Source organism: Strigops habroptila, chromosome Z (genome assembly GCF_004027225.2).
Source record: "Strigops habroptila isolate Jane chromosome Z, bStrHab1.2.pri, whole genome shotgun sequence".
Lineage (NCBI taxonomy): Eukaryota > Metazoa > Chordata > Aves > Psittaciformes > Psittacidae > Strigops > Strigops habroptila.
In genome coordinates this window covers 99,966,028-99,981,149 of record NC_044302.2, presented here as the reverse complement: position 1 = coordinate 99,981,149, position 15,122 = coordinate 99,966,028, and the positions used below count along the sequence as shown (strand labels likewise).

General features: G+C 45.9%; 1 protein-coding gene across 2 annotated transcripts in view; it reads left to right on the top strand.

The window, feature by feature from the left end:
- The window catches only part of MYO5B (myosin VB), a 149,790-nt gene that overhangs the window by 25,130 nt on the left and 109,538 nt on the right, over window positions 1-15,122 (top strand). For both annotated transcript variants that reach the window (XM_030470705.1, XM_030470704.1), the window contains exons 2-4: window positions 3,652-3,762; window positions 7,464-7,635; window positions 10,433-10,577. In XM_030470705.1, coding sequence (XP_030326565.1) covers window positions 3,652-3,762; window positions 7,464-7,635; window positions 10,433-10,577 — 428 coding nt within the window. The remainder of the gene's footprint in view (window positions 1-3,651; window positions 3,763-7,463; window positions 7,636-10,432; window positions 10,578-15,122) is intronic.

Genomic DNA, 15,122 nt, shown 5'->3' with positions numbered 1-15,122 from the left:
CAAAGCCAGGACATGGCATATAAAGGGGAATAATTATCCTATAGGTGAGATTATGGAAGTAAAGGTTCACAGAGATGCTCTCCTCCTGCCTAAGTGGGTACCTGCCTGGGGGCATGGTTTTGGTGACCTGGTGGCTGTCATCCTAATGAGTTTAACTGGTAAACATACAGTGTGTGAAGCCACTTTGGAGGTTGCAGGTTGCAGCAGTTGGAGACAGGGAAGGCAAGTGATGTGAGCATCGTTCTCCAATGTTCCCCCAGCATGTGCTGCCTCCAAGCCTTGTTGGGTTTTAATTAAAGCTTGTAAACATCTAAGAATGACAAAATGCTTTTATTTTGTTGCTGTGTGGTTTGACGTATTTGGGATTTATGGGTGAAAGGGAAGGCTGGATGCGGGTTTGCGTAGCAGCCTGCCCTGCCTGGAGGGCTGAGCACTGCTATCTCTGCTGGAGCGCAGCAAGGAGGCGAGGATGGTGAAAATGCACAACAAAAAAGGTGGTCCCCTCTTTAGACGTGTGTGTGCATGCACGCACGAGAGGACAGCATTATAGATGCTTGGGGAAATGCATTCATAACAGCCTATTCTAACAGCCTGTAGCTATTCAGCAGGATGGGAAGAGCTCGGTGTGGGGAGCGCTTAAGCAGGGATTGCATTTGGGATTTCTCACCTGGGGAACAAGCTATTCCCAGGGCTCCTGAGACCTTGCAAACACCTTTGTCTTATTGCCTTCTGTACTGCATGATCCTTTTCATGTTTTGTGTGCCCACAGAGTCATGGAAAATCAGTTATGTTATGCAAATTGTGTTGTTTTGTTGTCAGGGTGGATGGCGGGATTTGAAATCTTCCACCACCAGGTTGTAAGTCCATCCCTGGGTGGTGGATGCTGAAAGTTTCTACCCTCCTGCACTGCTGAACCACTGGTGAACCTTGCATCGTGCCTGGGTGTTGGGTGACTCCTGGCTGTGGTTGGTGATGAGTTGCTGAGAGGGGCTGATGTGAACTCTTACTGCTGCTGGACGTGCACCCAGATTTCATCCACCAAAGCATAAGCAAGCACCACCATGGTTTTGGAGTTGCTTTAGGGTCAGTGTGCCCCTCTTCACATTCATCTGTCCATGCAGGTCCATGTCTCAGCCCAGCCCTATGTCCAGGTGGAGGACTTGCGGGATTCCATCCAGGACCAGCAACATCTTGTTTTTGAGGCTGCCTTGGGCCGAGTACATCCTGATCGCTGGCTATTTCAGGCATTTCTAGAGCATGTTTGATCTCTTTCTGCCACAGAGAGCTGGCACTGGATGAAACCACGGTGGTGTGGATGAAAAGGCAGGCAAGGTGCCCTGCAGGAGGGGTGAGAGCTGCAGCAATGGTTTGAAAAGTCCTTCCCATGGTGTTGGAGCAGGAGAAACTGGGCTGAAGTGCAGGGGGTGAGGAAAGCTGATGCATCACCATCTTGCCCACTGCAATCGTCCTTCTTTCATGGTCCAGCCAAAGATGGGGCTCCTCACCGTGCTGCAGGGATGTTTCATCTCTTACAATGCTGCTTGGTTGGAGAGGACAGGGAATATTGGGTTGGGGGTCCCAAACTTGTCCCTTCACTATGGCAGCTTCCTTTCTTTGTGGCAGGGAAATCACTGAAGGCTCGTGGGGAGCTAGAGGTTCTGGGAAAAGTCTACTTATTTATTTTATTTTTTCCCCTCCCGGATAAAACTGCTGTTCTGGCAATACATTTGTGTAGCTCTATTTAACATCTAAAGGTTCCCGCTGCTGTAGCTATTGAGCAGCTCTATAAATAATTACACAAGATACATATAAAAATCTATTGCTCTTCAGCTGCAGAGCAGGCTGTTAGACAGTCACGGCTGCTTTAACTCTTGGGTTGCTGCGAGTGTTATTTGGCCACTCTGTGCTGGGGGGTTGGCTTTAAGATGAAAACCAAAACCACCTTTGGTGCTATGGTGCTGGTATCACTTAGATTTGCTGGGATTTTCCCCAGCCCCTTGTGTTTTATGTAAGAATGAGTTTGTATAGCTCTGATTGCAATTGACAGGAAGAGTTGGGGGAAGACTGATGCAGGGCTTGGAGCACAAGTGTGATGAGGAATGGCTGAGGGACCTGGGGGGGTTTAGGCTGGAGAAGAGAAGGCTCAGGGAGGACCTTATCACTCTCTACAAGTGCCTGACAGGAGGATAGAGCCAGGAGGGGACTGGTCTCTGCTCCCAAGGAACAAGGGATGGGACAAGAGGAAATGGCCTCAAGCTGCACCAGGGGAGGTTTAGATGGAGATGAGGAACAATTCCTTCCCCAGAGGGTGCTCAGGCATCGGAACAGGCTGCCCAGGGCAGTGCTGGAGTCACCGTCCCTGGAAGCGTTCACACACTGTGTAGACGAGGCCTTCAGTGACATGTGTTAGTGGTGGCCTTGGCAGTGCTGGAGAATGGATGGACTCAATCTTGAAGGTCTTTTCCAACCTGGTTGATTCTGTGATTCTATGACATGTCCCCTCAAAATGCCAATAAGCGATTGTCAAAGGATTCCTGTTGGCTCTGAGTTGTCTGGCTGAGTCCAACATCAGGCTGGCTTTGTGGGTTTGTGTCCAGCAACAAAAGCCTGACTCAAGGTGACTCACTGCAGATATGGAGCAATTTTAGGTTCCTTGTTCTTGGGACCTTGCCCTGGCAGCCCCATGAGCAGGGAAACTGGTACCTGCTCTGGCCAAAAGAAAGGTGGATGTGGAGGGTGAGGCAAACCCATGCATGGAAGTTGAAGCGTTACTGCTGGGTCTGCAATGACTTTGTCCCATCTACTGAGAGCAAGCACTGAGGTCTTGGCACAGCAGCAGCTACTTGCTCAGCACGGGGGGATGCTTTTATGCAGCCTGAGCAGAGTATTTATCTCTGCATCATAAAAGCAATTAAATCTCATTAGCAGGAGGTGGTGTGGCTTTGGGTAATGCTGCCATCTCGTTACACGTGAGCGGTGCTGCTTGCTCTTGGATTTCATTCTTTCGTGGACGCTTTGACTGCGTTGTACTGGTCTGCCTTTGGGATTTACTCTTGGAAGAATAGGGGTGTCCCTAACTTTGGGGACGTTAATAAGGTTAAATGTTGCATCTAAGCATTTTTCTGGAGCCTTGAAGCCTGTTTGCCTCCAGCCAAAGTAGTTGGCTTTGCTGTCTCCTGCCTGCTTTAGCCCTATGGCATTGGGTTTGGTTTAGGGCATGCTCTGTGGGGAGCAACCTGTTGTTTTGATCAAAAGAAATAAGTTTTGGTGTACGGTCTGCTGGGGGAGAAGTGCATTATTTCATAAAATCTTCTGGAAGGCTGTCTTTTTCGCAGGGAAATTAAATTCCACGTTTGCCTTGAGACTCTGCCCTGCTTCGTTAGATTGGTAACAAGCCAGTGTACACCCTGCCTGATTGAAAATCAGACTTCTGGTCTGTAATTTACCCCAAAACCTAAAATTAGAAGATTTTTTTTTGACTGAAATAAATGGTTTAGCTGCGCTGATTTTACACTGAGTGCGGAATTGTATCCATGGTGAATTAATTTATTTCTGATTTAATTTCATGAGGTTTCCTTATGTTTAAACTTTTTCTTTCTTGTTCTCTCTTTTTTTTTTTTTTTTTTTTTCCTTTCTTCCTTCGTTCTACAGTACACTAGGGTTTGGATTCCTGACCCTGATGAAGTTTGGAGATCGGCAGAAATTATCAAGGATTACAAAGAGGGAGATAAAAGCCTCCATCTGAAACTTGAAGATGAAACTGTAAGCTTTTGAATGTCATTTTATTCTTTTCAGAAATGTAAAGCTTTGAATTAATGTGTGAAGAAGCCTGAGCCATCTCGTATTTTTAGGAAGTATTTTAACATGTGTTCTATTGCCTTAGCACTTCCAGCTTTTCCTTGCCCGCTCCCTCTCCAGGCACTTGCGTTAAGGTTGGTTGTGAGAAAAGCCGTTGACCTCTCTCATGTCATTTCGTCCCCTGGCAAAGTCGTGATAGCCTGTGATATCAGAATGATTTTTTTAACAGCAGCAGTATGTTAGAAATATCAGTTTATGCTTTTTGCTGCTGAGCAAACTGGAAAGAGAGAGGCTGGTGACATCTACTCAAATTTGGCTACCGATAGAAAAATCACGTAGAGCACAGAAGTGACTGCCGGGCAACAGCTTTCTCCATGCCTTGGTTTTTCTCTTTAAGTATAATCTTCCATAAAAACCTTGTTCCTCCATTTTTTATTTTAAATAAAAAAGCTCTAAAAGACGAAAATGAGAAACTCTGCATTAAAAATGTACATGTTTTTTTAGCAAGTGCTACTTTCAAATGCACGAACAACTCATGGCATGTGTGCAGCCAGTGATAAATCATTCCCAAAGCGGGATGAAGGCTGGAGAAGAGCAACTGCTTTCTGTCCAACCCAAAAAACTCACGGTGTGGGATGCTGGGTAACAGTTCAGGATTGCAGGTGACATTAACCATGGCATTTGCATCAACTTCAAAATTTGGGTGGCTTATGGGAAGGGAGCAGCCACACCATGTACCCACCATGAGGTGTAATTCCCATACATGGTGCCTGGTGTAGCAGGAAGAACAGATCTACTTTTGATGAAGAATTCCACCCAAACCGTCTTTCTTCACTGAGCAGTTAGGGTTTCTTTAATTGCCTAGTGGGTGATTGCTCTCTTGCTTAGAAGAGTTAATAGAGGACACTTTCTCCAAATTGAAGATACTCCAAGGAGGGAGAGTAATTCACGTCCCCTGCCAGCCAACCATTTCCATACTGAGTGGAACATTTTCACCATATTACTTAATGAGAAGATGGAGAACAGGAATGAGACATGCTTGATTAGGCTGTTCATCAAAACAATTCTTTCTGAGCAGCACAAGAGCAGGTGCTTGCAGTACGTGAATGGGACAGGTTTGCAGAGAAAGTCATTCATGTTGACATGTACACCCAGTGCATGGTGCTGTTGGCTTTTCTTCGATCAGTCTTAGCTGTGTTTCTTGTCCTCCCCAGTTTGCTCTTCCAGCATAGGGAAGCTTTCTGAGGAGAGAAAAAGATGGATGATGCTCCTCTTGGAGGTGCTTTTTTCCCCCTCTATGGTGATAAATCTGGATGAGGAGATGCACAGATGCAACCTCACTGTCCCTTGGAAGCACCAGACATGTTCTTGTAGGACCATGAGTCGCTGCCACTTGTTCCCTGGTGGACTCCCTGCCCAGTAGCCCTGTGGCTGGACCTCCTGGATTCACCATCCTGTATCTAACTGTCCCTGTTCCAAGTCATATCAGTCATTGTTTGGGTGTATTTTTTTCTGTAATGACATGATGCTTCGTGCTCACAGGCTTATAGAATAGTTTGGGTTGGAAGGGACCTTCAAAACTCATCTAGTCCAACCCCACCGCAATGAGCAGGGACATCTTCTTAAACTAGATCAGGTTGCCCAGAACCACATCCAGCCTGGTCTGGAATGTCTCCAGGGATGGCACATCTACCACTACTCTGGGTAACCTCATGATGCAAGCATGTTGCACAAGATGGGCATGTTTCCAGCATTCCACCATGCAGCAGCTTGTCCCTGCCTCTCAGTGACATTGAATGCCACAGGAATGACCCTCGCTGCAGGTTTATTACGTGACTTTTCTCTTGTTCCTGTGGAAAGAGGGTAGAAACCTTGGGAGAAACCAAGCAGCAACGCTCCAGCCTTTGCAAGAAACTGGTGATGGGTGTGAAAAGCACTACAGGCTTCAACTCCAGGCATCTTTCATGAGCAGTGCTAATGGTGTCCTTTTTGGGGTGCCTGGGTGAAGGTGGGTGCCCATCTCATCCACAGCAGCTCCTTCTTACTGCTTTTTGTGCTCGGGCTGCCAAAGCATATATGCACACACTGCAGAGTGCTGCAACCTCCACCCTTTTCTTCTGCTTGAGATCTTCAGAAGTTTTAGTTCTGGGGCTGGGGTAGGAGAGGGTTTTTCTCCTTCTTTTTGATTTTTAATCTGGATATTTCTCTGAAACCAGAGGGTCTAAAAAGTCCTGCGAGGTCTAGGCTTTTTGTACAGGATCACCAACACTAAAGTACAAGGAGATTAAAGGATTACTAGGTGTTGTAGATGGTAGCTTAATAAGCATGTCACTGTCATGGTGAAACACAAGAACATCTCATTTTGGGGTTGTGCAAGAGACCACTGCTTAGTGAGAGTGATTCCAGGGCCCCCTGTTTGATGCTTCGCTGTATTAAACCCTGCCTGGTCCCAAGTCATGTTAGGCTGAAAAGCTTTAGCGAAAGGGAACAGCACACGTGTGCCTCAGAGATCCCGCGCATACGTACCTTTGGGGCATTTGAAGCTGTTGAAAGCTTTTTGTTCCTGACAGCCAACATGCATTACCCGACTGTTTAGTGCTTCTCTTTTGTCCTTGTGCTTAAAGTGAATTTTCATGGATTTTGTGGTTTCTGGCTGTACTTTGTATGCAAGTGTACTCCTTTTGAATGAAGAGCTGATTTTTAAATATCACAAGGGATCCCTGGTGTATTTGCCATTAAGATTTGATACTGAGTACAAACTCTTGAAAATTGTCATTGGCAATGTGGAACTGGAGTATAAAACAAGCCCGAGGTTGTCAGATGTGCTGCAGGAGCTTGTCCTTGTGCTGTTGGGTCAGCTTTTCTTGTGCTATTTGCACAGGCAGCAACCCAGTGCTAAAGCAATGGTAGTGGTGCCTTTTCCTCCTTTCTGCTGGGACCGGAGTGTCAGAACCCCTGCCCGAGACACCCTGTGCAAAGCAAAATCACAGGCAATTTTGTTTCCTCCACTGTAAAGGAAGAAAATTACACTTTTTCTCTTTAGTTGGTGTCTCTGCTTCATTTGAGGATGAGTCAAAAGTAGTTAGCATACGGGCAGCTGTATGCTTCAACAGCATAAGCTGGCTCTTCAGATACTGAAGCAGCAGGGGCTCCGTGCTTCTCCATGTCCTTCCCTGCCTGAAGGGCTATAAGGTTTTGACTATAAAAGCAACCTGAATTAAAAATTATCTGAGAAATCATTCTGATGGGAAGAATATGGCCTGGTTTGAAATGAGGCTGCTTTTCAAAGAGCATGAAGATGCTTAGATCAGATGAAGCTGTGGTTTTCTGTATGGTACCTCTTACTGGTCAGAGCTGGCTAAAGGCAATTTGCCCCAAGGCTAGCATGAGAACAAGATGTGCTCAGGTTGCTGCTTATGGACCATCAGTGTCCACCAGGACCATCTTTCGGACAGCTCAAAGCCATTTACCAGAGGTGTGGATGACCTGTTGCCTGGTTGTGTGCCATCCACATCTCTGTAGCATGTAGCACAAAGAGTCTTTCATTTTCTTTAGAGCAGAACGTGTATGTATTTTGTGGTATCAGAATGGAGTTGCCCTTGGATAAGACGTTAAAGGAGCTGCTGGCTTTGGTATTCTCATGTTCCTTGTGTGTGTCTCTTCAGCTCTACGAATATCCTATTGACCTCCAAGGAAATGAATTGCCTTTCCTGCGCAATCCGGATATCCTGGTGGGGGAGAATGACCTGACTGCCCTGAGCTACCTGCACGAGCCTGCAGTGCTCCATAACCTCAAAGTCAGGTTCCTTGAGTCCAACCACATCTACACGTACTGCGGTGAGTGTCCAGGCCACATGTTCAGCTCGTGGAATGCAATGGGTTAGAATATGTCCACATAGAAATCCTCTGAGAGGCTGTGGAATGAGGAAGGTCCAGGGCTGTGAATTTGGGACGGGTGGGAAACACGAGTGTGTGTCAATAGGCTTTAGGTTGCGAAACCAGAGGTGGGTTTTGAGGGTTGGTGCACTGGGAACTTCCTGAGCTCATGGTCCATTTATCTCTTGGTGGGAATGTCTTGTCAGGTGAGTTTGAGGCCAACTTTGCGTGTGCTTGGCAGTCTGTGGGGAAAAAGTAGGATCTAGCAAACCACTGGAGAACAGCAGCATGCCAGAAAGATGCAGCCCAACTGAGAAGTGTCCATGGTGGGTTTTTCTTCTAAAAGACTGCAAAAAAATCCTTGCAGCACTGTTATTTCCTTCCTGTTCTTGATGACTTTGGGGGTCATCTAACTCCTCAATGCAAAGCAGAATGGAGGGTATGTGTGAACTTGGGTTTATCATTCCCGGGGAGGGTGGCCTGCCAAAATCTTTCAAGACAGCAGTTACCTGTGAATGGATGGCAACAAATTGCAACCTAAAAAACAAAAAGGAAGAAGACAATTCAGCCATTTTTCTTTAGTTACATTGGAGAATATTGAACGTTGAACCCTCTTACTCGCACTCAAGGTGATTTTGCTAGCAGTGGTGCAGACTAATGATTCTCTAAGTGATGAGTTGTGAGGTATCAGCAAAATGCATGGGACTGTTTGTGTGGTTAAGGCTGGTACAGATATAATCAAGGGTTCCAATTTAGGGTTCTTGAGGAAATGTGTGGCAGGAGAGGACTCTTAAAGTAGCGCCTTTGAAATACATGGCCTCAGTGGCTGGTAACAGTGGTAACTTTCCTTTAAATATTTAATGGTGTGTAATGTTAGGCTGCTGGCATAACTTGCAGCCTTTTGCAGCTGCATGTGTGCTCCCAGTCAGCTGCAAGCCTGCTTTCACCCAAAATCAGTGAGGTTTCATTAGTGCAGCTTCTCCTGAATGTTTATGGTAACCTTGAGCACAGCATCATGCTAATGAAGATACATGGGTTTAGGCTTAGCTGTTTGGGCTTAGCAGGTATAGGTTTAGTTGCAAAGCTCTGTGTGGGTGCTATATACATTGTGCTTTGGTTATAAAGTAGTTGAGAAGGGTGTTTATCTAGTAGCCAGTGCTGAGGCAACTATAGGCCTTCAGCTTGGTTTGCACTGTGGCTGCAGGCATGCTTTCAGCGACTAAGGGAAAAAGATGAATGACCTAAGAGAACCAAGCGGATAGGAGCAGGGCATGATGAGGTGAAGCTATTGGGTTAATATCATAGAATATCGTAATTAATAATTAATATCATTAATACCATAGAATTGGTTTTGGTTGGAAGGAACCTCAAATCTCATCCAGTTCCAACCCCCTGCCGCAGGCAGGGACATCTTCTACTAGAGCAGGTTGCTCCAAGCCCCTGTGTCCAACCTGGCCTTCAACACTGCCAGGGATGGGGCAGCCACAGCTTCTCTGGGAAAAGTCTGTGCCAGCGCCTCAGCACCCTCACAGGGAAGAGCTTCTGCCTCAGAGCTCATCTCAATCTCCCCTCTGGCAGGTTAAAGCCATTGCCCTTGTCCTGTCCCTACAGGCCCTTGTCCAAAGCCCCTCTCCAGGTTTCCTGGAGCCCCTTTAGGCACTGGAGCTGCTCTAAGGTGTCCCCTTCAGGAGCCTTCTCTTCTCCAGGCTGCCCCAGCCCAGCTCTCTCAGCCTGGCTCCAGAGCAGAGCTGCTCCAGCCCTCGCAGCAGCTCCAGGGCCTCCTCTGGCCTCGCTCCAGCAGCTCCACGTCCCTCTTGTGCTGTTGCCCCAGAGCTGGACCAGGACTGCAGGGGGGTTCTTCTCAGAGTGCAGCAGAGGGGGAGAATCCCCTCCCTCGACCTGCTGCTCTCATTCCTTTTGATGCACAGAGCCAGGGAACATGACTTGGCTGCCCTTGGCCTCCTGTCACGTATCCCGGTGTTTGCTGCAGGCTGACGGTTCCTGTGCTTCGCTGTAATTCCCGTGTGCCTGAGCCCTGAATCGTCCGGGCTGGAGCACAGCACCCAGCCCCACCAGCCACATGCTCTCTGGAGCTCCTCACAGTAACAATTCAAACCTGCAAAACCTGAAGGTACTCTGGAGGCGGAACTTGTCAGTGCATCAGTTCTGCAGGGTGCAGACCAGCTCCCTCGAGCACACAGATAGCACCACGCGTGTCTTTGCCTCTCATTAATTTCATTAATTCTGGGGCTCGCTGCCTCCTCCAGGCAGGCACGGCATTCCTAGAGCTGGAGAGGAAAGAGACATTAAAGAGCCTTTAATGCAGGCTCTGGCATTCCTTTCCTGTGATTTGTGCATTTCATTTTGATTTGAGTACATTCTTTGTTACGAGTTTTTACTCAGGATTTAAGCCAGGGGAAAATCTGGGGTATTTGTTTGGGTCTAGCAGAGCTTTGGTTGCACAGGAATTGCTTTTCCGAAGTGATGGCTGAGGGACTGTTCAGCTCTTCTTCTCCGTCCTCCTGCGAAGTCCGGCTTCATGCAATGAAGATTATTATGTATTTGCTGTTCTCACCAGTGTTGTGTGCCTTCTCTGTAGCTGTACGGGAGCTTATTGCCTTGCTATCAAGAGATGCTGAGATAAGAATTAGAAGTCCTTCCCCAGATTGATTGAAACAACTAACACAAGCGCTGAAAAGCCTGAAGTATTAACTCTGTGCTTGGTTTGTAACGTATCTGTCCATTTATCTGTTCCAAGGTATTGTACTTGTTGCCATCAATCCATATGAGCAGCTGCCAATCTATGAACAAGATGTCATCTACGCGTATAGTGGCCAAAACATGGGGGATATGGATCCTCACATCTTTGCCGTGGCGGAGGAAGCCTTTAAGCAGATGGCCAGGTGAGTGGTTGCTCAGTCAACAGGGTCAGATCGAGCTGTCGGATCAAATAGGCGATTAAACATTGCGAAAATGCAGTTAAAATGAAGTCGTGGAATAGCGTGTGAAACACCCAGGTTTTCATCTCTGTTGAGAATACGGGGTCTTCCATCGTGCTTTTATATCCCCAAGTTGGTACGGTATCTCCCCATCATGGTGGCTGTCTTCACCCATGGGTGCTTAGCTCTGTCCTTCTGTGAGATGCAAGACGTGGTTCCTGTGGCATCCTCCCTTGCACGGTGCAGAACTACTTCACACTGAAATCTTTTTGAGGTCAGGTATTTCTGATTAATTCTGCTTACTGACCTGACCCCGTTATTGGCTGCCAGGACTGCCAGGCAGGCCGGGCTGGTGGGGATCTCTGGTTCTCAGGAGCTCATGGGTTCAGTGCAACCATGATTCAAATGGGGATCCTTCTCCTGTTGCTGCTTGGATGAGTTTCCTGGAAGAAATTCAAACCACTCTGCAAATGTCATGTGTAATAGCTTGGAGGAAATCACATTTCAGATAATTTGGAGAGATAATCGGACTAAACAAGGAAGCTAATGTTAGTCGTCTTTATGGAGACACTGCGATTTTGAGTTAGAAGGTGACTGGTGTTAATATTTACAGGTCCTTTAAAGCAGTGTCTTCACCAGATAAATGTGGTGTGAGTTTTACTTCATTTATTTCTGTGTTTGTGTGTTGCTGAGGACAGATGCAGGATTTTGTTTTGATGAGCCATGATCTAAAAGAGAATTTGAGTGGAAGCTGAAAGCTGTTGCGCCAGGGATCATTTCATTATAGCTGTCTGGACTCACACAGTGTGTTTAGATGCACTTGTGGATTAGCTGTGATTTTTTTATAGCCTTGGCTTTTAATAGTAAGAATAAGCACTGAACCATCTACCAAGGGTTGCAGCCTGTTTTCTGCTGTGTCTCATCTTTAAATGGTGAGTTAGGATGCATTTCTAGTCAAAGATGAGCCAGAGTTCAATCCAGAAATGAATCTGGAGGAGCACTGCCATGGGCAGAGATTGGAGGAATTGCACCCAAACTGACTCCAGCTCACAGTTCAGCCCTCCAGCAAGTGCTTGTGCTTTGAGCAAAACCACTTTGAGAAGAATTTAGAAGTCTGAGGAGCTGTCTGTAGAAAAAGAAAGGCTTAGGACTGTGTCCTTGTTATGTGAATCCAGGCTGAGCAGCAAGCCGCATTGTTCTATTTGGAGGATGTCAGGGTTTTGCTGACCAGTGTGGACAGGCCCCATTGATTTTCCTGGGTATGTGTCTAAAATACAAGGACTTCATTTTCTGCTGAAGTCTGTGCTAGGGAAGACTTGGTGGTTTCCCACATGTCTGTGTAATTTTGCAGGCAGTGGACTAACAGAGAGCCTTAGCCAGAGATGCTCAACTCCGTTGTCCTCCTTATCAGAGCAAATCTACTTTTGACAGCTACCTATAACTGATAGCTGCTGTTTCTGCATGGTCAGGACTGCTCTGTTTGCAAGGAGACATGGAAATAACCACCTTCAGAGCTCTTAATAAACAAGATGCTCACTATTAGTGCTGTTCTGGTGCTTTGTGTCTCAGGCTGGTATTAGGGTAATTGCAGGCTTGGGTACAAAAGAGGGATTCAAATGGGGCTGAGAGGAGATTGTAGTGTGGATTATAGGAATCTGCTTCATTATTTGAAATATGGCTCTTAAAGTGAAGCACACTGTATTTTAAATCTGAAAGCTTCTGAGTGGATGTTGTGTCTCCACAGCTTGATCTGTGTTTTTCCCTCTGCAGTGCTGCAGGGAGAGTGGTGGAGCTGCTAGAGCAGGGTGTGTGGATAGTGTGTCTCATGAATGATGGATGTAGTGCATTGGACAGGACTTAATTTTGGGTTTTGTTTTTTTTTTCTTTTTAAACTGAAATACTGACTCAGCGGGATGCCTTGTATCTGCAGCTCTGCTTTGGGGTGCCTGTGAGCATGGTGGGACGTGGGCAGCTCAGCCATCAGGATGGAGGTCTGTGAGCACGTTAAACCTAAACTGGTGCAAAGCTATCACTTGTTTTGCAGTGTCTTTAGCTTTTAAACAATTGCATTATGTCTGGTGCATTGATAGATCAGGAATAAAACTCAAATCTGCCATCTCAGAAGGCCAAACTGGCAGGGTGACTGAGAGCAGAAAGGTAGTGTCTAGCTAGCCAGCCTTCTGGGTTTGTTTGTTTTCTGTCTAAGTGTGTGCTTGTGTATATGCATATATAGGCTTATATATATATATAAAGAAATTACTCATTCTAAAAACAAACAACGCAAATCACATCGTAGCAAAGTGAGAGCAATGCTGCAGATGTGCATTCTGTTTGAATTTCTCTAGTTTCCTTTCAGCAAGAATGTCTCCAGCGTAAGTAAGAAAATCAAACGGGTAAAACAAGCTTTCTCCATGGAAGATTGTTTGGAAAACAGTTGTTGTTATTTGCAACATCGGTGAGCAAAAAGGTGCTGAATAAGTAACTTGCTGTAGTCACCAAGCGGTTATTTCTGCATGAGCTTGTCTGGTGTTTGGTAGAATGTCATCTTCAAGTTTTGCAGTGAGTGGCTTTTCGTTTTCATGCTTTTATATATGTTCGCGGGATAATATTCATGCAGTTTGTGTGGCAGAGCAGAACTTCATTAGCTGACTTTTCAGTAAACTGCTTCCTTGAGGTCAGACACTGCATTGGGGTAATAAACCCTTCAAAAAACCCTGTTGTTGAAATGGCGCTTGAGGGTTTTTTGGGGCCACAAGCAAACAGTGCAAACTTGGACTGAGCATGTGAACAGGCTCACTGTGGTGGCTTCTCCCTTGCTGTGGGTTTTCTAGTTGCAGTGGTGCTCTAAGGGCAAACTGTTCCTCCTTTTTATGAAGACCTGGATAGAGGAGGGCTGCAAGGTGTGTCTGATTTTATAGGAGAAACAGTGCATGGACGTAATCAGGAACCATGAGGTCACCTTGAGTAGCTCTTCTCCAGTGCAGAAGGCAAGGTCATATTTCTCTATCTCTTTGTCTCTATCATGTCTATCTATCATCTATTATAAATAAAAATGAAATATATAAACATGATCTATAAATACATTATATATTTATATAAAATATAGAAAAATATAAATATATCTCTATGTTTTTGTATATATAAACCAGATACAAATATAAAATGCAATAAATGTACTCACATATGTATTATATGCATATAAAAAGCATAATATATGTATGTAATAAATATTTATATATGTATATTTTAGCTTTATTAGTGTCCCAGAGCACACTGGGAAGGTGTAATGGAGGTGACTGAATGGTACTGAGTAGATGCCAAGGAAAAAGGGCCCGAAATCTAAGACTCTGTAAATGGGAAAAGTCGGAAGCAATTAGATTTCTTTTTTTTTCTTTTTTTTAATTCTCTGGGTTTCCAGTATGCCACAGCCCGGTAGAGGCAGAGTGCCAGGGCAGAACTTAAGATGTTTGCTAGTGTACAAGTGTTAGTGAAGTTGTCCTGTGCTTTCTTGTCTGCCTCAAGCTGATAGTGTCCATGAGATGAGGCTGGAAGCACCTTCACAGGTGGATGTAAAGCTCTGCTGTATCCTCTGGTGTTATCCAGTCATCAGGAAATGACAATATTAAAGGAGAAAAAAAAGGGACTGCAGAGGGTGTATAACAACATCTGATTCCTTTTTTACAGACACAGTAGTTCAGAAACCATCCGAATGCCTGCTGTATGTGTGCATGCATTAAAACTCCCCTTTAAACGGAAGATCTTCCCAAAGAGGATGCTTTGCAGCACTTGCATGTAAAACAGCTTAAAAAAGGGCAAGCGATTAAAATTCGCATGTGAGAGCCTTTAATTTTTACAGTGACCAGCTCTTTACAAACTCTCTGCATACGCAGTGTGAGACTAAGTGCACCCGGTTCACTGAAACAATATTGTTTTAGGCTAAATACACAGCATGGAGTTAACTTGCTCCAAGCACTGCTGCCGGGGGGCATTGGAGTCAAGTGTTGAGGTGATAGAAGGATGGATCATTTGGTGATTGCTAATAGCTGCAGCTGTGGGGTTTGAAGCAGTTTGTGCTTTGGGACACACGTTATCTGCAGGGCAGTGCAACCATCTCCTCTGCTGCTGGTTTCCGTCCTCCTGATACACTTGGCGAGGTGCATTGGGTGTTGGTGCCTTTTACACCTCTGGGTGCTGCGGAAGATATATGTGCTTCTGAAAGCAGGCTAAAAGCTTTGGGGGAACATCCAGGATTGCCCAGAGTGACAGCATAGCCACCAGTGTCCTGGCTGGTTGCTTTTTGCTTTTCTTACAGAGGAACAAAAGATCTCTTGTGTGCCTCAATCCTGGCGGTGGCTCTAATTCCCTTGTGTGTCATCGCTCCGGGCAGAAGCCTGGAGTCTATCACGAATATTCCCCTTGAAACTTCATTTCTGCTGAAGTCAGCCTGACCAGCAGCTTCCCATGCACGAGCAGGGATTGTTTCTCACTTCTCAGCCTGACCCACTTTCC